Source organism: Schistocerca nitens, chromosome 6 (genome assembly GCF_023898315.1).
Source record: "Schistocerca nitens isolate TAMUIC-IGC-003100 chromosome 6, iqSchNite1.1, whole genome shotgun sequence".
Taxonomy (NCBI): Eukaryota; Metazoa; Arthropoda; class Insecta; order Orthoptera; family Acrididae; genus Schistocerca; species Schistocerca nitens.
The window spans coordinates 751,081,568-751,109,092 of record NC_064619.1 but is presented as its reverse complement, the minus strand read 5'-3'; the positions used below and the strand labels follow the sequence as shown (position 1 = coordinate 751,109,092).

The following is a 27,525-nucleotide window of genomic DNA, read 5'->3' as shown; positions in this document are numbered from 1 at the left end:
GGGGGGGGGGGGGGGGGGGGTCGTGGTTGGCTGGTAGTATGGACTGGAAGAGGCAGGGTTCAGTGTTGGAATTAGTTTGTTGAAGGGATTGGGGGCAAAGACATGCTTCCATTATAGGGATCGGGAGAAGGAGAGTAGAGCTCAACAAGTCCAGCTTGGTTAAATTTGGGTGTTAGACTGAAACTTTTCAAGTAGAAAAGGTCAGCTAGGCAGGGTATAGCTGCTATAAGGGGTGGATGACGAGGAACACTGTGGGTACGATGGGGATGAATAGTGGTCCCTCAAGGTGGCAGTAGAATGTCGGCAGGTTGAATAATTTATGGAGGTGATGTCTGGAATACTCCTCCAGGTGGTGGAGAGCAAGGGATTCAATTTCAGAGACATAGTCTACGGAGTAGGGACTGCAGAGCAGTAGTATCTTACAGAGGGAGTAATGGTGATTCTGGGATGCCTGTGCCTTGGAGATGTGTTTTTGCAGCGCCATGTTTCTGAGGGCCAGGGATTGGCGGAATCTGAAAAGTTGTAGATCGTTGTGAAAGGAGTGGTGGTATCCAGAGAAAGTAATTTTTACAGTTTGGCCATTGTGGGGGCTCCATGGTTTAGGCATCATTCGAGAAACAGGATGTGGGACTGGGTTTTAGCCAGAGAAAGGGATACTTTTCTAAACTGATGCAGAAAGATGGATCATGGGTCCATTGTGGCAGGAATGGTGCAAAGGAAATGGGAATGAAGTAGAAATGGGTAAAATAGGTGTTGATGGTTGTGACAGGAGCTGGATAAGTGAAAAGATGCATAAAATATTCACAGATATGTAAAAACATGTGAAATCATGTAAAGCGGGCACAAATATGTTAAAGTACAGAAATGTGGGTGAAAAGGAATGACGAGTCCTCCCTCGTGTGTGTGTGTGTGTGTGTGTGTGTGTGTGTGTGTGTGTGTGTGTGTGCGCGCGCGCATCTTGCGATGAATGAAGGGAGAGTAGGGGGAATGGGTTAGGAAGAGGATCAAAGTTTCATGTGGCATGCGCAGGTTTGAAAGTACGTCAGGGTGAGAAATGAAGTGGGATCAATAGGAATAAATGTGATTAACTATTGAAGGAAAGAATCTGGGACATTAGATGCTGCAACAACAATCTGTGTGGTCACAAAGTGTGTGTTGTGCATGGACCGTCGTTGACACAGTATGGCTCGGAAGTAGATGCGGTTTGGAATGAGATGAATAAACACAAGAAAGAGGAGAAAGAATAGACACTGAGAAGAGTAATGCTATAGCGAAGAGTAACAAAGGAAAATGTTACGGGGTTGTAGGATGGAACAAAGCCATTTGTCAAAAAACAAACAATGGAAACTCCAGGTAGGAATCTCAACAGGGTAGGAAAAGATAGATTGCTACTTATTGCAAAGAAGACACATCAAGTTGCAGACAGGCACGATTAAAAGACACTCTCATATATGTTTCTTCACAGACTTTGTGAGTAAAGAGAGACACACACACAACATTCACACACACACAGACACTAGCAAGTACACATCAAGCACGCACGAATACCAAGTCCAGCATCTTGGGCCGGGATGCGACACCATGTGTGATGCAAGCAGCAATCTGGAGGGGGTGGTATGGTAGTGTATGGATGGGGGGAGAGACGGATGCTGTCTGGTGGAGTGTACAGCGATTAGACCATCAGCAGGCGCAGCATTGTGAGGTTGTGGGGCAGGTTGGGGGGGGGGGGGAGGAAGAACAAAAAAAGGAGAGGAACAGGAAAGGACAGGAGGGTGCATTGGCAGAGGGCTGCAAAGAATCAGGGTGGGAGACCAGAATGGGGAGGAGATCATAGCACAGAGGGGGTGGAAACTACTGGGTGGAAGATGTGGAGACAGTATGTCACCATAAGCTGAAGCTGGGATAATTCTAAGAATGTCTTCTAAGGTTAACTCCCATCTGCCCAGTTCAGAAAAGCTGCCTGTTCACAGTCTAGTCCCTGCATACTCCACCAGACGGTGTCTGTCTCTGTCCCCACCCGTATATTTCTATCCCTTCCCCTTCCTCACCCCTCCAGATTGCTGCTTGTATCCCACATGGTGACACATTCTGGCCCGAGATCTGGTTGCAAAACCACATGCAGTTCCCGCCCCCCCCCCCCCCCCCAACCCAAAAAAAAAAAAAAAAAAAAAAAAAAAAATCTCTTGGATTTTATACACCTCGCACCTCTCCACCAAAATCTCGCCAAGTGTAAATGCTGGCAGGAAACTGCATTGATGTGTAGTCATGCAGCATCACTGAAATTAGGTGCATCATTGTTGTTATCGCCACTGCAGGTTGATGAGCTGCAGCTATGATCTGCAACTAATGTTGTAGACTGGTCATGGGATTATTACAATTGAAGCCCTTTGTAATCTTAGTGGAAGTCTTCCAACTTGTGGACTAGTTATTTTCTTCTCTTTCATAATTGCAGCTGAAGGACTGATAATTGTTCAACTACGCAAACCTGTTCAAAATTCTTAATTCATGCTAGCAGTTGATTTTGGATGGTTGCGTGATCTTGGCAGTCAATCTTTGTGGCTATTGACAACAGGTACATACTTCCGCAAATCTGTGTACTCAGAACTCCATCAATTCTCTTTAAAATTTCAAATTTCTGGGTACTATTTTTGTTCTTCATAAATTTTATGTACTCCCAACCATACTTGTTCTGAGCTGTTGTCAACAACATGCAATGTTTGTGGTAGTTTTTTTTTCCCATGATACTGGTTGGTAAAGTAAAGCCTGTTCAGGAGTTAAGACTTCCTATTATTCAATCTTGCTCGCTTTATTATTTCAGCACACTCACCAATGTCTTCCGATCGAACCTCATTTCCCCAAGTGCTGCAGTTACTGCTGAATTTAAGAGTTCAAATCAGACATCCAATTCTCAAAATAAATAAGTTGCTTCTGATAATCAGATATCATATATTGTACTCTTGTGTACAGTGACCATTAATTGTTGTTGTGGTCTCCAGTCCTGAGACTGGTTTGATGCAGCTCTCCATGCTACTCTATCCTGTGCAAGCTTCTTCATCTCCCAGTACCTACTGCAACCTACATCCTTCTGAATCTGCTTAGTGTATTGATCTCTTGGTCTCCCTCTATGATTTTTACCCTCCACGCTGCCCTCCAATGCTAAATTTGTGATCCCTTGATGCCTCAAAACATGTCTTACCAACCGATCCCTTCTTCTAGTCAAGTTGTGCCACAAACTTCTCTTCTCCCCAATCCTATTCAATACCTGCTCATTAGTTACGTGATCTACCCACCTTATCTTCAGCATTCTTCTGTAGCACCACATTTTGAAAGCTTCTATTCTCTTCTTGTCCAAACTGGTTATCGTCCATGTTTCAGTTCCATACATGGCTACACTCCATACAAATACTTTCAGAAACGACTTCCTGACACTTAAATCTATACTAGATGTTAACAAATTTCTCTTCTTCAGAAACGATTTCCTTGCCATTGTCAGTCTACATTTTATATCCTCTCAACTTCGACCATCATCAGTTATTTTACTCCCTAAATAGCAAAACTCCTTTACTACTTTAAGTGTCTCATTTCCTAATCTAATCCCCTCAGCATCACCCGATTTAATTTGACTACGTTCCATTATCCTCGTTTTGCTTTTGTTGATGTTCATCTTATATCCTCCCTTCAAGACACCATCCATTCTGTTCAACTGCTCTTCGAAGTCCTTTGCTGTCTCTGACAGAATTACAATGTCATCGGCGAACCTCAAAGTTTTTACTTCTTCTCCATGAATTTTAATACCTACTCCGAATTTTTCTTTTGTTTCCTTTACTGCTTGCTCAATATACAGATTGAATAACATCGGGGAGAGGCTACAACCCTGTCTCACTCCTTTCCCAACCACTGCTTCCCTTTCATGCCCCTCGACTCATATAACTGCCATCTGGTTTCTGTACAAATTGTAAATAGCCTTTCGCTCCTTGTATTTTACCCCTGCCACCTTCAGAATTCGAAAGAGAGTATTCCAGTTAACGTTGTCAAAAGCTTTCTCTAAGTCTACAAATGCTAGAAACGTAGGTTTGCCTTTTCTTAATCTTTCTTCTAAGATAAGTCGTAAGGTTAGTATTGCCTCACGTGTTGCAACATTTCTACGGAATCGAAACTGATCTTTCCCGAGGTCCGCTTCTACCAGTTTTTCCATTCGTCTGTAAAGAATTCGCATTAGTATTTTGCAGCTGTGACTTATTAAACTGATAGTTCAGTAATTTTCACATCTGTCAACACTGCTTTCTTTGGGATTGGAATTATTATATTCTTCTTGAAGTCTGAAGGTATTTCGCCTGTCTCATACATCATGCTCACCAGATGGTAGAGTTTTGTCATGACTGGCTCTCCCAAGGCCATCAGTAGTTCTAATGGAATGTTGTCTACTCCCGGGGCCTTGTTTCGACTCAGGTCTTTCAGTGCTCTGTCAAACTCTTCACACAGTATCTTATCTCCCATTTCATCTTCATCTACATGCTCTTCCATTTCCATAATATTGTCCTCAAGTACATCGGCCTTGTATAAACCCTCTATATACTCCTTCCACCTTTCTGCCTTCCCTTCTTTGCTTAGAACTGGGTTTCCATCTGAGCTCTTGATATTCATACAAGTGGTTCTCTTCTCTCCAAAGGTCTCTTTAATTTTCCTGTAGGCAGTATCTATCTTACCCCAAGTGAGACAAGCCTCTACATCCTTACATTTGTCCTCTAGCCATCCCTGCTTAGCCATTTTGCACTTCCTGTCGATCTCATTTTTGAGACGTTTGTACTCCTTTTTGCCTGCTTCATTTACTGCATTTTTATATTTTCTCCTTTCATCAATTAAATTCAATATTTCTTCTGTTACCCAAGGATTTCTATTAGCCCTCGTCTTTTAACCTACTTGATCCTCTGCTGCCTTCACTACTTCGTCCCTCAGAGCTACCCATTCTTCTTCTACTGTATTTCTTTCCCCCATTCCTGTCAATTGTTCCCTTATGTTCTCCCTGAAACTCTCTACAACCTCTGGTTCTTTCAGTTTATCCAGGTCCCATCTCCTTAAATTCCCACCTTTTTGCAGTTTCTTCAGTTTCAATCTGCAGTTCATAACCAATAGATTGTGGCCAGAATCCATATCTGCCCCTGGAAATGTCTTACAATTTAAAACCTGGTTCCGAAACCTCTGTCTTACCATTATATAATCTATGTGATACCTTTTAGTATCTCCAGGATTCTTCCAGGTATACAACCTTCTTTTATGATTCTTGAACCAAGCGTTAGCTATGATTAAGTTACGCTCTGTGCAAAATTCTACAAGGCGGCTTCCTCTTTCATTTCTTCCCCCCAATCCATATTCACCTACTATGTTTCCTTCTCTCCCTTTTCCTACTGACGAATTCCAGTCACCCATGACTATTAAATTTTCGTCTCCCTTCACTACCTGAATAATTTCTTTTATCTCGTCATAAATTTCATCAATTTCTTCATCATCTGCAGAGCTAGTTGGCATACAAACTTGTACTACTGTAGTAGGCATGGGCTTTGTGTCTATCTTGGCCACAATAATGCGTTCACTATGCTGTTTGTAGTAGCTAACCCGCACTCCTATTTTTTTATTCATTATTAAACCTACTCCTGCATTACCCCTATTTGATTTTGTATTTATAACCCTGTAATCACCTGAGCAAAAGTCTTGTTGCTCCTGACACCGAACTTCACTAATTCCCACTATATCTAACTTTAACCTATCCATTTCCCTTTTTAAATTTTCTAACCTACCTACCCGATTAAGGGATCTGACATTCCACGCTCCGATCCGTAGAATGCCAGTTTTCTTTCTCCTGATAACGATGTCCTCTTGAGTAGTCCCCGCCCGGAGATCCGAATGGGGGACTATTTTACCTCCGGAATATTTTACCCAATAGGACGCCATCATCATTTAACCATACAGTAAAGCTGCATGCCCTCGGGGAAAAATTACGGCTGTAGTTTCCCATTGCTTTCAGCCGTTCACAGTACCAGCACAGCAAGGCCGTTTGGTTAATGTTACAAGGCCAGATCAGTCAATCATCCAGACTGTTGCCCCTGCAACTACTGATAAGGCTGCTGCCCCTCTTCAGGAACCACATGTTTGTCTGGCCTCTCAACAGATACCCCTCCGTTGTGCTTGCACCTACGGTACGGCCATCTGTATCGCTGAGGCACGCAAGCCTCCCCACCAACGGCAAGGTCCATGGTTCATGGGGGAAGGACCATTAATTATAAAATTGATTTACCATTGATACATCACAGTTACATTGATAAGGACCAAAACAATCTACCCTAGTTAAGATTCCAATTGAGTAACTAGGTAACAGATTTTATCTTGTCCCTGTCACATCATAGGCATTGTAATGATTGCTCTTCCTCTACAGTTTGCATCTTATCCCCTACATCTACGTATATACTCTACCATCCACCAAGCGATGTGTGGCGGAGGGCACTATTCGCGCCAAAGTCATAGTCCCCCCGTCCCCCCTCTCTGTTCCACTCGCAGATCGCGCAAGGGAAAAACGACTGTCTGAGCACCTCAGTACGAGCTCTAATTTCCCTTATCTTTGAATGGTGATTATTGTGTGATTTAAAAGTTGATGGTAATAATATATGCTCTACATCCTCGGCGAAGACCAGATTTTGGAATTTTGCGAGCAGCCCCTTCCATTTAGCGCACTCTCTATCAGTGAGTGTGTCCCACTTCAAACTTTCTATGAGATTTGTAATGCTCTCGCGATGGCTAAGTGTACCAGTCAGGAATCTTGCCTCTCTTCTTTGGGCCTTTTCAACCTCTTGACTCAGACCCAACTGGTAAGGGTCCCACACCGGTGAACAGTACTCCAAGACTGGATGAGCTAAAGTATTGTGAGCAATTTCCTTTGTTGAAGGATTGCATCGCTTCAGGATTCTAGCAATAAACCGCAATTTAGAGTTTGCCTTACCTGTTACTTGTGTAATCTGATCATTCCATTTGAGATCATTTCGAACAGTCAAACCCAGATGCTTGGCAGATGTTACTGCTTCCAGAGACTGTACTCGTAAATTGATGGGATTTTCGATTTGTTATACACAGTATGTGACACTTACTAATACTGAGAGATAATTGCCAGTCACTACACCACGCATTTATTTTCTGCAAATCCTCATTGATTTGTTCACAACTTTCATGTAATACTTCTTTCCTGTAGACTACAGCATTATCGGCAAACAGTCCAATGTCACCGTTTATGTAAATAACTGCCCTGGGGCACACCTGATGATACGCTTGATTCTGTTGAAGTCTCCCCATTCAGGATGACATACTGCTCTCTGTCTGCTAGAAAGCTTTCTATCCTACCGCATATGCCATCGGATAGACTGTAAGCGTGCACTTTTTGGAGCAAGTGACAGTACGGAACTGAGTCGAACACATTTCTAAAGTCGAGGAATATGGCATCAACCTGGGAGCCGGTATCTAGAGCTTGTTGTATATCGTGCACAAAGAGGGTCAGCTGTGTCTCGCATGACTACTGTTTCCAAAAACCGTGCTGTTTTCTGCAGATGAGCTCCTCAGAGTCTAGAAAGGTCATTATGTCTGAACACAAAATGTGTTCCATGATTCTACAACAATTCGATGTCAGTGAAATTGGGCGATAATTATGTGCATCAGATTTTTTACCCTTTTAATAGATTGTTATGACCTGGGCCTTCTTCCAGTCCTGTGGAACTAACTGCTGTTCCAGTGATCTCTGATAGATGATGGAGAAGAATCGTGCTATATTTCTAGCATAGTCAACATAAAATCGTATGGGGATACCGTCTGGGCCAGATGCCTTCCTGCCGTCTAAGGATCTTAACTGTTTTACAATCGCAGATACACTAAACATTACGTCAGCCATCCATGTGTTTGTTCAACAGTTGAAATGGGGAATGGTATTGCAATCCTCTACCATAAACAAGTTTTTGAAAGCTAGGTTTGGAATTTCGATCTTCTCTTTATCATCATCCATTACATTACCCGTACTGTCAGCAAGAGAAGGGATTGCATTATTTGTAGTATTCATAGATTTGTTTGGGTTTATTTTTAGAATCTGTAAATAAAATATTGCTTTCAAATTTGTTAAAAGAATCTCTCATTGACATTTTGACAGCTGCTTTCATTTCACATAGTTTCTGTTTGTCAGCGGGGCAGTGACTACACGTAAAGATGCCTGTGCAAAATTCTCTGCTTTCTCAGCAACTTCCTAATATGTTTGTTGAACCAAAGTGGACCTTTCCCTCCCCTATATTTTTGCTAGGCACATATTTCTCTAGCACGTGGTGGACGATACATTTAAATTCCGACCTAAGATGCTCAGTATCTATCTGTCCCTCAGTGAATGCTTGGAACTGACTATGAAGTTATTCATTGATGACAGTTTTATTTGCTTCCCCAAACAAGAAAACTCTTTGCTGTTTCTTCTCTCTCTCTCTCTCTCTCTCTCTTTTTTTGCGACTTCCACCGGCATAGAAGCCACAACGACATTATGGTCACTAATACCTTTTTCTGGATTAATTTCCTCAAAAAGATCAGGTCTGTTTGTCACCAAGATATCTCATCTGTTCCCATCTCAAGTTGTTTTTCTAACCAGTTACTCAAGGTTGTATGTTGAGAGTGCTCCTAGAATAGCTTCACATGAGACTTTGCTTCTGCCCCTGTGATAAATGTGTAATTTTCCCAGTCAGTGGGTGCCAGATTGAAGTCTCCACTTATAATTAATGGATAATTTGGATATTTACTTCCTATGTACTCAAGACTTTCCCTGAAATGTTCTGTGACGTTTGTTGCAAATGCTGGTGATCTATAAAAACATCCTAATCCAATGGTCACTCCTTGTCTGATTGACAGCTTTAGCCAGACTGTTTCATAGTCCGACCCAGTATCGATCTCAATGAGCACACCGCCTCCCATAGCACCAGTCCTATCCTTCCTAAACATTGTCCAATCTGAGTTCAAAATTTCACTGCTATTTATGTGTGGTTTCAACCAGCTTTCAGTACCTAATACAATATTGGCATTACTACTGTTTATTTCAGAGAGTAACTCAGGGATCTTGCTACAGACACTTCGTCAATTTACTAACATGAGATTTGGCATATTTAAATCCTTTGGAACGACCTTTTTAGGTGAACTAACAATTTTTACATTTGGGACACCCGCATCAGTGTCATGAAGTGTTAATTTTTCAGGCCAACAGTTTGTTTCCTGTGGGGAGGAACTTAATCTAAAAAATATCCATGTGCACACCACAAGTACTGTGCTATCCATGTAGCTGTTTCCTGTGTGTAGTGCACCCCTGATCTATCGAGGGGCATCCTGCAACCTTCCACCCCTTAGCGTAGGTCGAGGAATCTACAAACATTTTCATCACAGAATTGATGTAGCCTCTGGTTTAGATTCTCCACTTGACTCCAAACCAGAGGACCTCGGTCCACCTTGGGTATGATGCTGCAAGTCGTCAGCTTGGCTTCCACTCCTCGAGTGATGGAGGCCGCTTTTCCCAATTTAGCCAGCCATCGAAAGGACCCAAGGATTTCCTCGGAACCCCGACGACTGGCATTGTTGCTGCCAAGATGTGCAACAGTCTGCAGCTGGCTGCTCCCCGCACGCATGATAACCACCTGAAGAGCCTCTTCCACATCCAGGAGAAGGCCCCCCCGGCAACCTTCCACCCCTTAGCGTAGGTCGAGGAATCTACAAACATTTTCATCACAGAATTGATGTAGCCTCTGGTTTAGATTCTCCACTTGACTCCAAACCAGAGGACCTCGGTCCACCTTGGGTATGATGCTGCAAGTCGTCAGCTTGGCTTCCACTCCTCGAGTGATGGAGGCCGCTTTTCCCAATTTAGCCAGCCATCGAAAGGACCCAAGGATTTCCTCGGAACCCCGACGACTGGCATTGTTGCTGCCAAGATGTGCAACAGTCTGCAGCTGGCTGCTCCCCGCACGCATGATAACCACCTGAAGAGCCTCTTCCACATCCAGGAGAAGGCCCCCCCGGCAAGCACACCAAGTGAACATTGGACTTCTTCCCCGCCCTAGCCGCTATGTTCCTCAGGGGCTCCATGACCCGCGTAACATTGGAGCTCCCAATAACTAACAAACCCCTATCTGTACGTGCCTGTCCGGACCTTGCTGAAGGAGTGGCCACTTTTGGCAGTAGGTGCATTCTGATCCGGCTCAGCCTCCCCTCCAGCATCAGATAACACATTAAATCTATTAACAAAGTGCATGGGATTTGGCAGGAGCCTGCGTCCCCCATGCAGCCATTGCCTTGAGGCTCAAGACCTCGTCATAGCCTGCCACCCGCACTGAGGTGAGAGTGGGCTGACCGGCTCAGTCGCGCCTGAGATCGGCTCAGTGACAGAGAGCTGTGACATTACCCCTGAATATCTAGTACAGCAGAGGCTGCCCCAGGCACCCCATCCCCACCGCACCTCAAGGTGGCACTCTGGAGCCTTTTGACTGTGGCCAACAAAGCTTCCAGCAGCATTTGGACTGCGGCCAACTCCTCCTGCATCCGCACACAACAAACACAATCCCTATCCATTTAGCTAATATGTGATTACCAAGGCTGGAACCAATGACACAGAATAAACCACCTGACCAGCAAGTGCAGCGAATGTGGGAAAATTGTCACCCTGGCATGCAGATACCCAGCATCCATCTACTCCCGAATGCATGAGCATAAGTGAAATGTATATCCAAACAGTAGGTTATATTACCTATGTAATTTTTTTACTGTGGCAATAATTACTTGTCAGAAACTTCCTGGCAGATTAAAACTGTGTGCCCGATCAAGACTCGAACTCGGGACCTTTGCCTTTCGCGGGCAAGTGCTCTACCATCTGAGCTACCGAAGCATGACTCACGCCTGGTACTCACAGCTTTACTTCTGCCAGTATCTCGTCTCCTACCTTCCAAACTTTACAGAAGCTCTCCTGCGAAACTTGCTGGACTAGCACTCCTGAAAGAAAGGATACTGCGGAGACATGGCTTAGCCAAAGCCTAGGGGATGTTTCCAGAATGAGATTTTCACTCTGCAGTGGAGTGTGTGCTGATATGAAACTTCCTGGCAGATTAAAACAGTTTTAATCTGCCAGGAAGTTTCATATCAGCGCACACTCCGCTGCAGAGTGCAAATCTCACTCTGGATTACTCGTCAGTTCAGTAAATGCCTGTGCTACACATGACATCACCAAAGTCATATATTACACTACAGATTCCTCCTCTTAGGGGAATGATGTCATCACTACTGTGAAACACCAACAAGCGTCAACATTCAAGGTTCAAAACTATTTTTAATGTTCTTAATTACAAATATCAATAACTTGTGTATATTTGATGTATAACAACAGCTGTAATTACATTTCATTTGTAATAAATATATTTATTCATGTTTATGACTCTACAGGAGTTATAAAACTATAATTATAAATTGATCAGCGTAGTTATTATACAGAGCTTAATACCCATTCTTGTGAAGTACATTTCATCGTTATTCACTTTCATCAGTTCTAAACTGCCACTGAACCAGACTAGTCATGTTTTGAATAATTGACAAGCCTTTGTTGTTGGGCATTCTGTAGTCAGTTACCTGTCTTTCCAGTCCTGGAGAATAGCATACAAAACTCAGACATTTGCCTCTACTATGTCATCTTTAAATTAGCATGAGGCACAGATTGGCTCAGGTAAATTCATCTACTTTGCTACTTTTGAGAAACCTCTAAACTAACAGTACAAACTTATGTAGTAACTGTCAAAGTAAATCTCTTTCCACAAGAATTTTTGATTCTTTACAGTGATAGTGTTCCTATTTATGTATCCTTTTTTCCCCCTCTAGGTGCACCTCTCCTTTCCAACACACCATACATATATACAAATTAGGGTACAATTACAACCCTATCTTACCCTTCTACACATACATATTGAGGTAACCTACTTTTACTACATTCCATATTCATATCACGAAAAGGAAAGTTACTACTCACCATATAGCGGGAGTTGCGTTTTTGATGAAGGCCTTGCTGGCTGAAAGCTTATTTGCGACTGTCTTTTCACTGTGCCTATCTGCGACTCAGCATTCCGTTATATGGTGAGTAGCAACTTTCCTTTCCATAATATTGTCACTTTCCATCCTGGATTTTCCATTGTTTGATACATATTCATATCTGGTTTCTAATCTGTCATTTGTACTGTATTTATGTTACTCACTACTGTAAATCTGAATGCCCTCCTATTATATGTTTCAACAATCATGGTCCATTATATGTACGGTTTATAGCAAAGGGTATATTCCACTCAATTCCCCTGTCAAAGGTGATGGATTCAGCACCACTTAGAAGGAAAAGAAAAAAAGAGGGAAAAAGCTATTACTTTGCTGACTAAAATTAGTTAATTTCTTTTATTTGCGACATTCTAATGCAACAGTATGTCATTCGTTACCTATAATTATCTCCTTGTGTATTTATTTGCTATCTCATCATGTTGCTCGTAAAGAGTACTTACAGTTTTTAAGAAGATAGGCAAAGAAGTGAGAGATTTCTGTGCAGAAATCTAATTCTGAAGAAATATAGCAGACACCTCGATGCCTAGCAGGTGTCAATCTACAAAATTCACATAGAATGTGAACTCATCTCAGGCATATTTCTTATACATCTTTTGATTGTTTATAAATGGTTGGTCAATATATAAGCACATGTAGTGCTTACATTACTTGTGGACAATATTGCTCACTGGTTACTCCCTAATTGTTTCGTCTATTGATATTATGCTTAAATATTAGAGAAGGAAAGTTGCTACTCACCATATAGCAGAGATGCTGAGTCGCAGTAGATTGTGTGAATCTTTTTGTTGTGCCTGTTGCGACTCAGCATCTCTGCTATGTGGTGAGTAGCAACTTTCCTTCTGTAATATTGTTATATTCCGTCCAGGATTTTCCAGTGTTTGATATTATGCTTCCTTACTATAAAATACTTTATTTCCTTTTTTGGAATTGTAGTGGATAAACTTTTCCTTCATTGTTATCTGATTTACTATTATTTCCTGGTGTATAATTCCCGTGTTCTTTGCGTTATGTAACCAGACTTTTGACAAATGCCAACAAGCCAACTGTTGACCACCCACTATACCAAACCTCTTTCCTTGCATCAGAAGATAATCTGCCCCCGAAACCCTTAACTAAATGACTCTCCTCTGTCGGATCATCTAAGTATTTAGATCTTGTTCAGTGCCACTCAGTATATTTTTTATAAGTTACCCAATTATTATTGCAATACCGTAGGTCACAAAGCTCAAGTGTCCGTTTTCTTGAGCACCTGGAACCTGTACTTCTTTTCAAACTTTCCTCAAAAATCAGTCCACGACAAGAGTGCTCCAGCATTAGCAGTTCCCCACTCTGCTGCGTCAACCTCTAAATAATTTAGTGCAAAATTAATCCTCTTTGAATCATCCCATCACTTGGATAAAAATTCAATAAATATTCTTAAAATGTACATAGGCGAACCTCCCTACCGGCTTAAATTTAGGGAATTGTTTGGCTAAATCAGTTCCTTCAGCCCACAGCTCCCACTAAACTTTCTTTTATTTAATTCCTCCTTAGTTTTCGTCAATTCATTCCAAATTTTCTACAGTTTTCTCTCCACGTACCTGTTTCTGCACTAGAAACAGGTGTATCTACACATGATTCAATATTTTCTCATACATTATTATTGACTAAGCAGATGACATGCTCCTTAAAACTAGCAAGTGTAGACCCTGAAATAGCTTCAACACCTGAATCATTGCTTTCTTGCGACACCCTTAACCTTACTTGTGTGCATGAGATTTGATTGTGTATTGCATTAAACTCCCACTCAGTTAATTCCTTTAATTGCATCAAGTCCTTTTCCACACTCTAAGTTGCTCATTCACTTCATTACAAACTAAGTTGCATTGTTTCAAAATTTCAGAATTTAGGTCATCTTTTAAGATGGAAAGTGTTGTCTGTAAGCGCGGTATGTTAAGCTTCCTGGAAGATTAAAACTGTGTGCTGGACCAAGACTCGAACTTGGGACCTTTGCCTTCTTTGGGCAAGTCCTCTACCATCTGAGGTACCCAAGCACGACTCATGACCTGTCCTCATATCAGCGCACACTCCACTGCAGAGTGAAAATCTCATTCTGGAAACATCGCACAGGTTGTGGCAAAGCCATGTCTCCACACTCTCCTTTCTTCCAGGAGTGCTAATTCTACAAGGTTTGCAGAAGATCTTCTGTGAAGTTTGGAAGGTATGAAGCGAGGTACTGGAAATATTGAAGCTGTGAGGACAGGTCGTGAGTCATGCTTGGTAGAGCAGTCAGTAGAGCACTTGCCCGCGAAAGGCAAAGGTCCTGAGTTTGAGTCTCGATCTGGCACACAGTTTTAATCTGCCAGGAAGTTTCATATCAGTGCACACTCCACTGCAGAGTGAAAATCTCATTCTGTGATATGTTACTTTGGATTTCTCATTTATCTTATGTGAATCACTGATATGCTATTAGTGTGTTATTTGTTGTTTCTATTTCATTTCTTTAATTCTGATTTAGTGTTTTCTAAACAGAGAGTTAACTCTTTCATGTCATTACTCAATTGTATACGACACATTTTGGGATTACCAGCACATCCACAACATTGTTCATGGCACTACAGGTGTACAGTGTCTACAATAATACACATGCAATTAAACTCGGCTCAGTACTGTAACGAGGCTAGCCACGATGCTGTAGTACATCCACAAAGTCTGGTTGTAAAACCACTTGCAGTTTACCCCACAACACGAATTCTGCCACCAAAACATTTTGGACACTAATGAACTTAGGTTTTATACAGCTCACCAGTATCTCACTGTGACTAGATGCTGACAAGAAGCTGAATCAGTTTCTAGGTTGGGCTGCATCACCAAAAGTGAATGAGCCATTGACATTGCTGCCACTGCAGATTGACGAGCCACAGATGCTGTCTGTGACTGCTGCTGTAGACTTGTCATGGTATTAATTCAGTTGAACCCTTCTCGTTGTAGTTGAAACTCGTTTGCTTGTGGACTAGCTAGTTTCTTTTCTATCGTAATTTCAGTTGGAGGCTTTAATAATAATTCATCAACTACTCAGATGTTGTACAAAATTAGTAATTCACAGTGCTATGAGTTGCTTTTGCACTGCAGTGTAATCTTGGCTGCTAACCTCATCTGCAGCAGACAACAGTTATCAAGTGCAGCAAATCTTTGCACCCAAAAGTCACCAGTCTTTCTCAAAATTTAAGATTTCTGGTTCCTGTTCTTGTCCTTTGTGAGTTTTTATTTACTTCCCTTCATATTTGTTTTGGGCTGCTCATCATTCGCCACATTGCTACTTCTTTCTCGTGATATTGGGTACTGCAAAATCTGATTGGGAGCTACAAGTTTCTATTATTCAATCTCGATCACCTTACTATTTGTGCACACTCGTCAATATCTTCTGATTGACCTTCATTTGTCAAAGTGCTGCAGTTACTGCTGGAAGTTAAGAGTACAATGTAATATCCAGTTCTCGAAATAAGCACAATGCTTCTCACAAGGAATGTATTGTATACTGTAGTCTCATTTACAATGACTGTATATAGCAGATCTGCATCATTTTATTTGGAACAGATATGTCGATAACGACTGTGTCTAAAAACGGTCTGTATTAAGATTCCAATTGAATAACAGGTCTTCTCTTATCCCTGGGATGCCACAGGCTTTGTCACAGCCACCCACCCTTTCTTTGAGGCAGGATGACACGCCCAACCAGTAGGTAACGTGGCCGTCATGGCTTGCAGATCCAAATGTTAAGTTATACTAATTCAGTACAAAAATAAACTTTTTGTATTGGTGATTGTCGTCCGTTGGTTCGGTAAATGCTTGCGCAACATATCACTTCATTAAAGTTATATGTTACACTATGGTACTTTAACAGTGGTTTGCAGATAAGAGAAATATTACTTTCAGTACATGTTTATGACTGTTAATGATTTTATTTGCGTTAGATAACAGTAACAGCAGTACACAATATCAGGACACATCTGTTATCTCTAGTCTCACCGAGAACATAACATTGTGGAATTTGAACACATAATAGTGCATGTTTCATTATAAATTGCCTATGTATTCATTATAATAATGTGCAACCAGATTCTTGACAATGCAGTCATTATCTTGTTCCAGGTGCCACATGTCAGCAAAAGCATAGTAATGACATGTGCCACTTCAACCTCAGAAAATGTTGGGTCCGGTTGTCGTGAATGTGTACTATTGCCAAATAATAGTCCATTTGTAAAGTCAGTTTGATTCCGGCAAAGTGCGAGTTTGGGAAAGGTGCAGTTTAAATGTGGTAGATGTACATAAAATGTGAGTGTGCAATACATTCCAAAAATTAGCAGTACAACGTAATTTTCTGCTCACCCACCTCTAGCCTCCCTACATTCGGCTGACCAGGTGCCACTGCACCCCATCCCACCATTCTGAAATTGTCAAATTAAGTCTGCATGTGACCTCAACTACTGTAGCTTCAGCTGAGAATGTAAGATGACCCTTATATTAAGCTTTTATACGACGTAAGAATGTAGACCTTGGGAACAGATTGTAGTGATGAATGATGAATTTGGGCAAAAAATTTGTCTTACGGCCAGATAAATAAGTTATTTGGTTCTAAATTATCTCAAAAGATAAAACATAACTTGTCTTTCACTTGGCTCGTCACTGTGCTAATAATGACAGTACGACGACTTAATTTTCCACCTGACAGTTACACAAATTGTCTGAACAGTTAGTGATATAGTAACTCGGAGGCTGATGCAGAAAACTGTCATATTTGTATTTTAATTTTTTTTTTATTTTTTTTTTATTTTTTTTTATTTTTTTGTGATGTGCCAGTGTTGTATTGTGTTGTACTGACACATTTTGGCCTCTTGATTAATTGTACTTACTTTGATTTTAGAATATATCTGTGTAGTGTGCGATGCTGTAGAGTGTGGGGTCTCACGGAGGTGGTAAGTGAGTAACCTCTCGTTTGCCTCCAGCCCGAGATGCCACTTGAAGTCGCCATCAAGGAGGAGCAGCCAGACAGTGGGGATGAAGCTGAAAGAGGACACGTGAGTATATCGAAATAAAGTTCCACTCGTACATAAATCAGTGCACTTAGGCACACAGTTAAGTACTGTAGTGCGATACAACCATTGCACTGAATCATGCTCGACTTTGAGCATTTCTGTACAGTTATCCGTGTGCACTTCCTCTTAACCTGCAGTCTGCAAATTGACATAATTGGGTTTGTAAAGTTCCTGATATTGGAAGTTGTAACTCAGCTTCTTATTGATATCCACCACATATCCTCTCGTCTGATTCCAAGGACCTAATAGGATAATATATCTTTAAGAATTAGGCATGCACAGTTAAGACAACTCTGACTATAAGAAGAAACATCGCCTTTTGCAACAGGCACCTTGAAAAAAAATTATTTTTAATATTGTGACTAATCAGAATTACAAACAGTTTTATTGCCAAAGTATCTGCCAAAAAGTTAACATTATTCCTATTCTAAGCTTCTACATTTATTGATTATCTACATTTCAATAATACAAGGGGAAATAAAGTTTTAAAAAAGTTTACATTGATTTTTATGTTCACTCCCTGTTTGCTTACTATCTAGCCACTCATGTGGTATCACTGATTTTAATCACCATCATCTTAATAGTACAACTGAAAATGCAGTGAGTGAAATTTATAATCTTGGTTCTCACAAATATTTGGCTGTTTCTTCCAAATATCTTGCAATTTCTGATTTTGGTGAGACCTGAGAACATAGCTGCTTTTTCCCTGAATACATAGCGGATTTTGAATCTATAACAATGTGAGAATGTGACTATTCCTTTGCCTCTCAGTTCCAAACCTACCATCTGCTCTCTGCTCTCTCATTGGCTGCCTGGAACTAGCAATGGACACACCCCTTTTGTTCCCATTGTACGTCACAGCTATCACCTTTTACTCTCTCCTGCATAAATCTATAATATTCTCCAATAGCAAAGTCAGTTCAGTTCTGACTACAAATCAATTTCAGACAAACTGCAGTTTGAACACGGTTGACATTCATAAAAATCCGAGGTACTGAGTATATATTCCCACCGTCAGCAGTGGGGCAAAATTTCCTGCTCATCACCACTTTCCTCTCCACATTCATATTAGTTCTCAGGTGAGCCATTGTCACTGTTCTCCCTCCAACCATTTCACAAATTTCTGTCCTCAAGTACAACTTTAAAGGCTCTAGCAGTTTATGTCACAGCTCGAAAACACATGGGTTCTGCTTGATCTGACGACTTCTCTCAGTACTATTTCTGTAACGCATTTTCACATTATTAAAGCACTATTGATTTTTATAGTAAAAGGAACTGTGATGCACAGACTGCAATATCTTGTAAAGTGTCAGTTACATGTAACAACACCAGATGCACCGGTGTGTAAAAATTAAGAACGGAAGTAACTTTTGTGCGACGTCGCTGCCGAGTAACGCAACTCAGTGAAACTTGCTCTGTACGTAGAATGAACTGTTGCAATATGGTACAGAAGGTAACTGAAGGGAACACCCAATGAGGCAAACAGGAATTGCACTTTTATTACGAGACAGTTGTTACACTGAAATTACTGCAATTTATAGATGGCAACACATGCTCTGTACCATGTTCTCATGTTGGCCTCAAGGTCGGTAAGAAGTTCTTGTAGCACAGTGTTCCATTCGTCCACCAACACTACATTTGACGGTGCATCTAAATGTACTGCAATACGCTACATCTTTGCGACACGTGCAGACGTGCTCGACAGGATTTAAGTCGTGGAACGGGCACGCCAGTTCGTGTACTTGATACCCTCTCATACCAATAGTTCTTCCACCTGCACAGTTCAATGCCGTTGCACACAATGGGGCCTGGGCCAAATTCATCCCTGAAAACACATGCGGGGAAGAAAAACAGTGTTACAGTGATACTGACTGACGAGTGTACCACATTCGAAGATTTGGAGGTCAGTGTGCCTGAGCGGCTATACTGTTCCTTACACCGTACACCTGGACAGCCAAAATCATTATGTTTTACAACATTCCTGTGTGCATTACATGGTCCCAGCTCTCACCACATGAGGATACATCTGGAATCACTGTGCAAATTGAATCTGCCTCATCTGAGAAGAGCACACGACTCCAATCCTCATTGGTTCCTCGTTGGTCCAGACCCTATGCTCTTGGCACTTTTACAAATCACTGAACACGGTACCACTCACGATTCGACATTGTTGTGAGACTGTACTCCTTCGCCGTGGGCATTTTTTAAGCGTGCTTTCTCGGCATGACTTCATTTTTATGAACAAAAATGTACAACCACATCAAACAGGACAGGGAAAGGAGAACGAGAAGATATTCAGTGAACGGCCTGGCTCACCCGTTCCCCCCGACTTCGCTCACGTCGAGCAAGCGTGGGATGCATCTCGGGGACATACTGCAGCACGTCCCCGTGTGCCATCGACAACTTGAACGTGCCTACTGCGAGAACTCCTAACTGCCAGCGTGTGAGCACGTTGTGAGCATTCCCATCCGTGGTGATCACCCACCATATTAGCAATTGTGTCCAGTCTTTTGTAATGTCCAGGTTAATACTGATAATGTCAGATTAATATGATTTATTTTGTTTGTTAGGCATTTAATTTTTCACTAATTTTTTCCTTGTTTCATTTGGATGTCACCATCTTGTTCTGAAGCTGCTTAATAGCTGGTAATGTTTTTATCTGGTATTCTAATACATGAAAACAATAGAATTTCTCGTTTGCAATCCAGTAATCTCGTAACCAAATGCAATATTGAATTTGGTTTAGAATTGAGTAATATTTTTTGAATGACAGCACAGAGGACAGACATTTCTAAGTGAGAGGCTAAGGAATGCTGTCACAGCATCAGGTCAACAGAGATGCGACAGCTCCTATATTAGTCTATTACATGACATAAAAACATCTACTTCATCAGCAATAGTTTAATCTGTGAATGTAAGATGACATATTTTTCAAATGACGAATTTTGGTAAAAACCTCATCCTCCAGTACTAGAGGCCACTGTCGGACTGCACAAAGAAGCAACCAAATACAGCAGCTCCAGTGATCACAACTCCACGTCTCCAGCCCCTTTAAGCCGTCATGTGGATTGTCGTTATATTTAAGTATAATTTTTAACCTTTAAGTTTTAATACACACTGCTGCTGCTGTCCCCAGGTGCTCTGGACACATTTACAAGTAGCACTGTTCCGTTCCATCTGTCAGGACATTAGGTCCTCTGTACCTGTTCATGCTTGGCGGAAAGCCAACGCCTCTGTGCTTTCAACAGGTTATGACACGCTGCCATTTGAGAGTGTTAAGATTTGAGACACTTACGGGCCAAGTAACTGTATTTACACGTTTGGTGTTCGGCAGCTTTCCTACATTTGCCGTGTGCGAGTTTGCTGCTGTAATCCGATTTGTGTCACCGTTTCTATCTTCATTTTTGACCGACTAAATGGCATGCCATTGTGACTGTACAGATGAAGAATTTGTGAAGATTCTAACTAGAAGCAACAGCGAGAATGACCTCTTTGCCAGAGATGACTAGCGACAGGAACTCGAAGTAACAGCTGAGCCAAGAATGACGGTTGGCGCGACACTTCCATTTGTCTCAAAAAGAGATGAAAATTCTTCAGAATCTGAAGTTTCTGATAGTGAGAGTGAAAGATTTGTGGAATACACCTAAGGAATTTCGTTTCACAGGTTTGTAGTTGACTTGCGTGTTCATTCAGTTATGCTACACCTCTCACAACTATGGGATGCAATGGGCAAATGAAAGGTTTTGAACATGGTCTGAGAAGTGCTACTGACAGTCCAAAATTTTACGTGCAAACTACACAGAGAACAATAATTGCTGTCAACAACAGTAATGTAAAACTACTCCCATTCTGCTTTGGTTGACACTTCTGTGTAAGTAGTTGTAAGTTGGTGTGTATTTACATAAACATCTCAAAAATTACTGAAAATTGGTTATTTCATTAGGTTTTTGCTAATGTGATATTTGCTGATAACACAATTGTCACAATAAATAGTTCGTATGCACCTTTATATGTAAATTAAAAGTGCTTATTAATGGGTTTTATTTCTTTTGAGCAGATGATACTATGAAATTTTAAATCTTCACCAAAATAGCTTTCTTTTTTTTCAGACAACACTAACTACATGTTAAGAGTAAGGAAAATACAAATGGCAATCTGAATAACAACAACTAGAAAAACATATCCCTTCGTCTAATTTTTTATATTTGCTGGGCGGCTGTTGTCCAAAAGTAAACTGAAGATGCGAGAAACACTACTTTTAATTTACTCTGTAAATGAGGTGAGGCTAGAGAGGTGCAGTGACTATATGGAAGGACTAAGCCTATCAGACACAATTTGTGGCAATATGACAATTTTCAAAAGTGAATATTATGAAAGGGATAGTTATGTACACCTTACCACATAGAGGAGATGCAGGGTTGCAGACAGGCACAACAAAAAGACTGTCACAAAATAAGCTTTTGGCCAAAAAGGCCTTTGTCAAAAATACACCCCCCCCCCCCCACACACACACACAAGCAAATGTAATTCACAGACACGTGACCACAGTCTCTGGCAGCTGAAGCCAGACTACTGTAGCTTCTGGTGCCAGAGACTGTGGTCGTGTGTGTGTTTCGTCTATTTTTGACAAAGGCTTTGTTGGCTGAAAGCTTATTTTGTGACAGTAAATGTGATTTATTAGTCTCATTACATACATTGTACAGATCATATGATCTGTTGTACAGAAGACACATCAAGTTTAGCAAAAGTATGATGTATAATGATTTACAGAAATTCTTTTTGCACTATTTTAAGAATAATGCCAATAAAATACTACACTGCAATATTTACTATAAATTATCAGTTTACCAATTTCCTTTGTTGTACACAGACAACACTGCAATATTAGGCATAGATTTTTATTGCTCAAAGTGTCAGACCGTATTCCATGAATTCTTCAATGGTATAGTAACATTTCTGTGTTAAAATATTTTTGAGGAAACTTTTCAGCGAACCAAGGTCCATTGTGAACATGTTTCTTCCTTTTAATTTGTTATATATATTTTAGCCCAATGTACAGTGGTGTCTGAGCATAAAGCTTTAAGTGATGTGAAAGAAATTTGAAGTTTTTCTTGTGACTAGTACTGTAGCTATGCTTAAAACGGAACTTTTCAACATTATGTTGATTATTATGTACAAAAATCAAAATTTCAAAAATGTACAATGAAGTAATTGTTAGTATTTTTGATTTCTTGAACAATGGGTGACATGACTCATTTTTGTGGGCAGCACACAAATTTCTAATGATTGTCTTCTGAAGAATTAGTAGCTTTGTACTTCTTTTAGAGTTTCCTCAGAAAATTATGCCATACTGAACAACAGATTCAAAATACCTGTGGTAGACTGTCTTTCTTGTGTCCATGTGAGTGGCACCAGATATAAAATAAACATTGCAAAAACTAGGGAATTTAATTTATTTGCCAGTCTACATGTGTCTTCCAGTTTAATCTTTTATCCAGGTTTAGGCCCCAGCCTTTTTGTTGTGTCTATCTGCGACTCAGCATCTTCGCTATATGGTTAGTAGCAACTATCCTTTTCATAATATTGTCACATTCCATCTTGGATTTTTCAAAAGTTAGTTATTTTCAAGGAAATGTAAATTACATGTAAACGGTGCATCGCTAAAACTCAAACAACTTAAGTTTCATACTACATTATTCTTCTTCCAGCTGTTGTTGGCAATCTTGGGTGCCAGTTGTTCTTAGTAACAGTAATCCTTGAGTGGCCTAGATGTTGAAACAGTGCAGAGTATGATAGGACAACAGCATACTTTGATAAATTTTTGTACGTGTGCTTAGCACCAGATGTAATCTGCTTTTCTAAATACCGAAAATCCATAGTTTATCCCAGAGCTAGTTCTGCCAAAATATTTGGCTTCAGAACAGTGGAACAAATATTTCAGTGTACCAGCAACGAATTGTCACTGAAAAGACAGCACAGTGAGGACACCCAAACCCGTCGAAAGAGCTCAGTTGCCGGTTTAGGTGAATCTGAGGTGACAGTCGCGATCACTGGCGAAGATTATCAGTGCAAGCAAACTGACAGTGCTTATATTTCTGAGGAAGGTCTTTGGAACAGATCCTACACATCAGAGGTAAGAGAAGTAAAACTGCTAGCACAAAGAGAGCGAGTCACTGCAAATTGCTTTTGTATCGATCAAAAAATGATTCTGTGGGGCACATCAGATTCTTTTCTGACAAAAGTGAGCCAGAGGAATGACTACTGGCTCTTAATCAACCAGAGAACATTCCTGTGGTTGCTGGAAAGAAATATCCTGCCAGTCTTCACATCAGATGTTTTTTTAAAAGAATAGAACTGTCTGCATTAGATGTTTTTGAAAGAATAGACACTGTTCCAGAAGAAGTTTATTTGAAAGTTATTTTGGGCAATGTCTGAACTCCATAAGTCATTTAGTGAGACCCACACAAACTGTTTGGTACAAAACTGGATGCCAGTTGATTTTGATATGTTTTGGCCTCCTACCGACCCTGGTTTAACCCTCCACTGTGCTGCTTTGCAGATGTGCAGAGCAAAGTTAACACTGAAAACTGCATTGCAGTGTTGCTTCACGAAACTAATTAAAATAATCTGGCACTAGAACATGCTACCGAGTTGGTGATGCAACAGTGTGTGCTCCTCTGTGTACAGTTTTCACCCTGGCATACATTGCTCTCTTTCGATGGTGACTATTAGTGTCTGTAAGCAAGAACACGTGAACGTAAAGAATATATAGTGCTTCTATATCATTTGAAGAGTATGCTGTTCAGTGTTTGTCAATTCATAAACAAATTTGTCCATTGGAAGCACGTTACTACATAAAGATGTATATGAAACAAAACACATAAATGTGGGTATAAACTTGTTTTGTGTGCGGAGAAATGGGCTTTGCACACAAAATTGAAATTACAATGGGCAAGAAAAAATCCAGAATTCAGGTTAGGTAATGAAGAAGATATTGGAGCACATGAAAACATTGTTATTGACCTCATCAGGGAAATTCCCGGGGACCAGAACTGCAAGATCCATTTTAATAGATATTATACCTGTATTAATGTAGTTGTGTACCTATTCAAAATTCAATGTGTAAGAATATGCCAGAGAAACAGAATACCAAACTATAAATTTCAAAATGAAAAGGAGCTGAAGAAAGAAGTATGTGGGTATTTTTAGAAATACATTACTACCATTGATAAGTTGGACATTTCCTCCATTTTGTGTAAAGACAATAGTTTTGTCTCTTTCCTGTCCACCTTTGTCAGCTAGGTGCCAAAATTGAAATGAAAAGGTAAAAAAGAAGATAAAAGACAGAGTTGTACCATGTCCTGCTGCTGTTTCTGTTTACAACTAACATATGGAAATATAGATTTATTAGATATCAGTGTTGGCAGATGTCATATACAGATTAGATCCAAACAATGGTATTTACATTTGTTTTTCCTCTGACTAGTATAACTACAGTGTATTCATGGATTCTCTACAGAAGGGTACTCACAGAAAAAAAGAACATCAGACATGCTGATGCACCATTTTGACTAAATTGGTCTCGGAGCAAGAAAGCGAGATAGACCAGCTAGCACAGATCCAGTAGATACTGACAGACTCAAATATAAGGGATCATTGTTACCTCAAAAGGATATAAGATTAGAACCCTTTTAATCACAGGCCAGTGTGGAATGAGAAGAAAACAATGTGCAAATTCCCGAACTGCAAAGGCTTTACCTTTGTCAGGTGTGAGAAGTGCAAACTAAACTTAAAGACAAAAACTGCTTTCTTGCATTCTGTAGTATCTAAAGACATGTGCCATCCATCCATTTTCAATAGTACCATTAATTCTACCATAACTGTTGTTCATTTGGTGTTTAAAACTCTGTTTTTATACTTAACAAAAGTTTATTAATAATGAAAATTTCACACGGTTTTGTGTTAGTGCAAAGTATCACGTGTGAGTGAATATGATAAGTTTCAGTCACTTGTACATAAATGCAAAGTATAAAAAAATATACTTATTTCCAGAGTGAAGAGTGTGTTATTTTTTCAACATTTTTTCTGATATCCATGAACAGTTTTAAATACAGAAAAAATATTTAGTGTCTTAAAAAAGAGTGCGAAGTGGAGAGTCAAATGTAATGTAGTTAAAAGGCAGTCCAAAACATATCAACATTCCATTGTCCGACATGAACTCTGGTAGTATGTTACGTAGTGCGTGCACTTGCTTCGAGATAAAAGGGGATAAAGTGAATGATTCTGCTCTGTAGATGTTCCCAAAATATTGTGAAAAATGATTTCTTGTAATATGCAATATTTTGCTAGTAAACCTGTGAGACCATTAATTGTAGCAGATTTAATTTAGGAATCTGAAACCTGGACTTCAGGTAAAAGTAAATGACGTGTGTCTATGACCTCCTGGTAGGTAGACCAGTCGCCGGGTACAAGTTTTTATATTCGATGCCACTTCGGCGACTTGTGATTCAGGTAAAAATAAAAGATGGATACAATATTTGAATATAAAATTTTAAGAAAATATAAATGTGCCAATAAGACAAAGCAATAATAATGGTTGGATGATATTAAATAATGGTAAAGTTTATAATTTATACTAATAACTAGATATAGTTTCAAAGTGGGTAGGGAACGTCATGTCATTAGTGTGTCACTAAACAGGACCGTAAGAAGAGTAGTGGGAAAGTGCCCTTACTTGACGATCGTGTACAAGTTACCTTTGTTCAGTTCAAAGTAATTTAAATAAAACAGAGTGCAAAAATTATTTATGAGAACACGGCTCAATCTTATCCATTCTCCAGCAGACAGCATTCACGGCTTGAAAGACTTACTGTTAGTATATGTCAGTATAAGGGGTGATCGAAAGTTTTCACTTTGATGCCGCACAGTCTAGAATGCCGATAAGGCAAAATTACAGTGAACAATGAAGCAATCATTCCACTGATGCACCAGTTTCGAGATACCCGTTTGGTAAAACACCGTGTCCTGCTATGTTAAGTAGTAGTTCTAAAGAAAACTAATAGAGACAATAAATGTCGATTTCGTGGCACGTGCTCTGAGACTGTGTACCGCATGATGTGATATACCGTGACGTCGCTGAGTTGTATTGTACCGTAAGGCGCCACGTATACCGTTTGTATATGTATACGTGTATGTCGTCTCTTCTTTCTCTCATCGATATCAGAGCATGAGAAATGTTTATGTTTGTGTTTACCTGTTTGTTGTTGACAACATACAACTACACGGCCACGGTACCACCTGATTCCAGAACAGCTAGCTTAATATAGTATAAAGATAGTGGGTTTCGATGCAGCGTTATTTAACTGTGATTTTATTCTTCACTTAATCTTTGAGACTCTAAGAACCAGCTACTCTTAATCAGGCCCAAAACTCTACTCGTAACAAGAGCACTTACGACCAGTCTGTCACAATATTAATAATACGTAAGGCTATACACCACTATAAGAAAATATCACTGATCGTGAAATAACAAAATATAAAAATAAACTTCTTGGTATGTTTCTTTTTTTCAATCAAATGTTTATTTCGCACCCACAAATCACTCACACTTCGATGTAGAGTGTAAATCTGTGCATGAAAAATAGTACACTGTTTCTGCTGATAACCACGTATGTGCTTTTGGGTTGCTTCGATCAACAGGATTTATATTGTATTTTGAAATTGATCTTTCTATCCAAACTTACGTCCTCCACAATGGCCATCAAAAGTGGAATAACCAGGTCGCAAATCGCACGTAACTAAATGTCAGCTTTGCATAGCGTCGGGACTTAAAAATCACGCACAACTATATAATGAAATGCCCGAAATCTCAATTTCTCCTTACCAATTGACAGATACAAATAAGATATTCAAGACTTCATCTATCAATCCCGACCTGTAATGTTATACGGGCCCCCTGACTGTGATGTCTTGAAGAGGAATCCAGACAGAACAGGACTATCTGTTGTGTATTTTGATGTGTACTTGTCCTTGTGAATTCACTCACACTCTGATTCACTCAGTAAGTAAGTACATATATGTTACAACAAATTTATGATTAATGAGAGGGCCTAGACAAAACGCCCTTACATAAATTCTAAATCTGTTTATTGGCTTGTATCAGAAACATTTCGAAATAATATCACATATTCACACAACACATTCTCTTGGTCGATGTCCTCAGTTCTCCAACCGACTGTGCAAAGCAGGGATCACAGCCGCTTTCGACAATTGACGTCCAAGGCTGCGACCTCCATCAGATTTCATAGTTGGC

The 27,525-nt window shown here is 40.3% G+C and overlaps 1 protein-coding gene across 1 annotated transcript in view; it reads left to right on the top strand.

Annotated features, from left to right (window-relative positions):
* The window catches only part of LOC126263621 (ras-associated and pleckstrin homology domains-containing protein 1-like), a 453,221-nt gene that overhangs the window by 307,880 nt on the left and 117,816 nt on the right, over nucleotides 1-27,525 (top strand). The window contains exon 9 of the mRNA XM_049960707.1: nucleotides 17,124-17,195. Coding sequence (XP_049816664.1) covers nucleotides 17,124-17,195 — 72 coding nt within the window. The remainder of the gene's footprint in view (nucleotides 1-17,123; nucleotides 17,196-27,525) is intronic.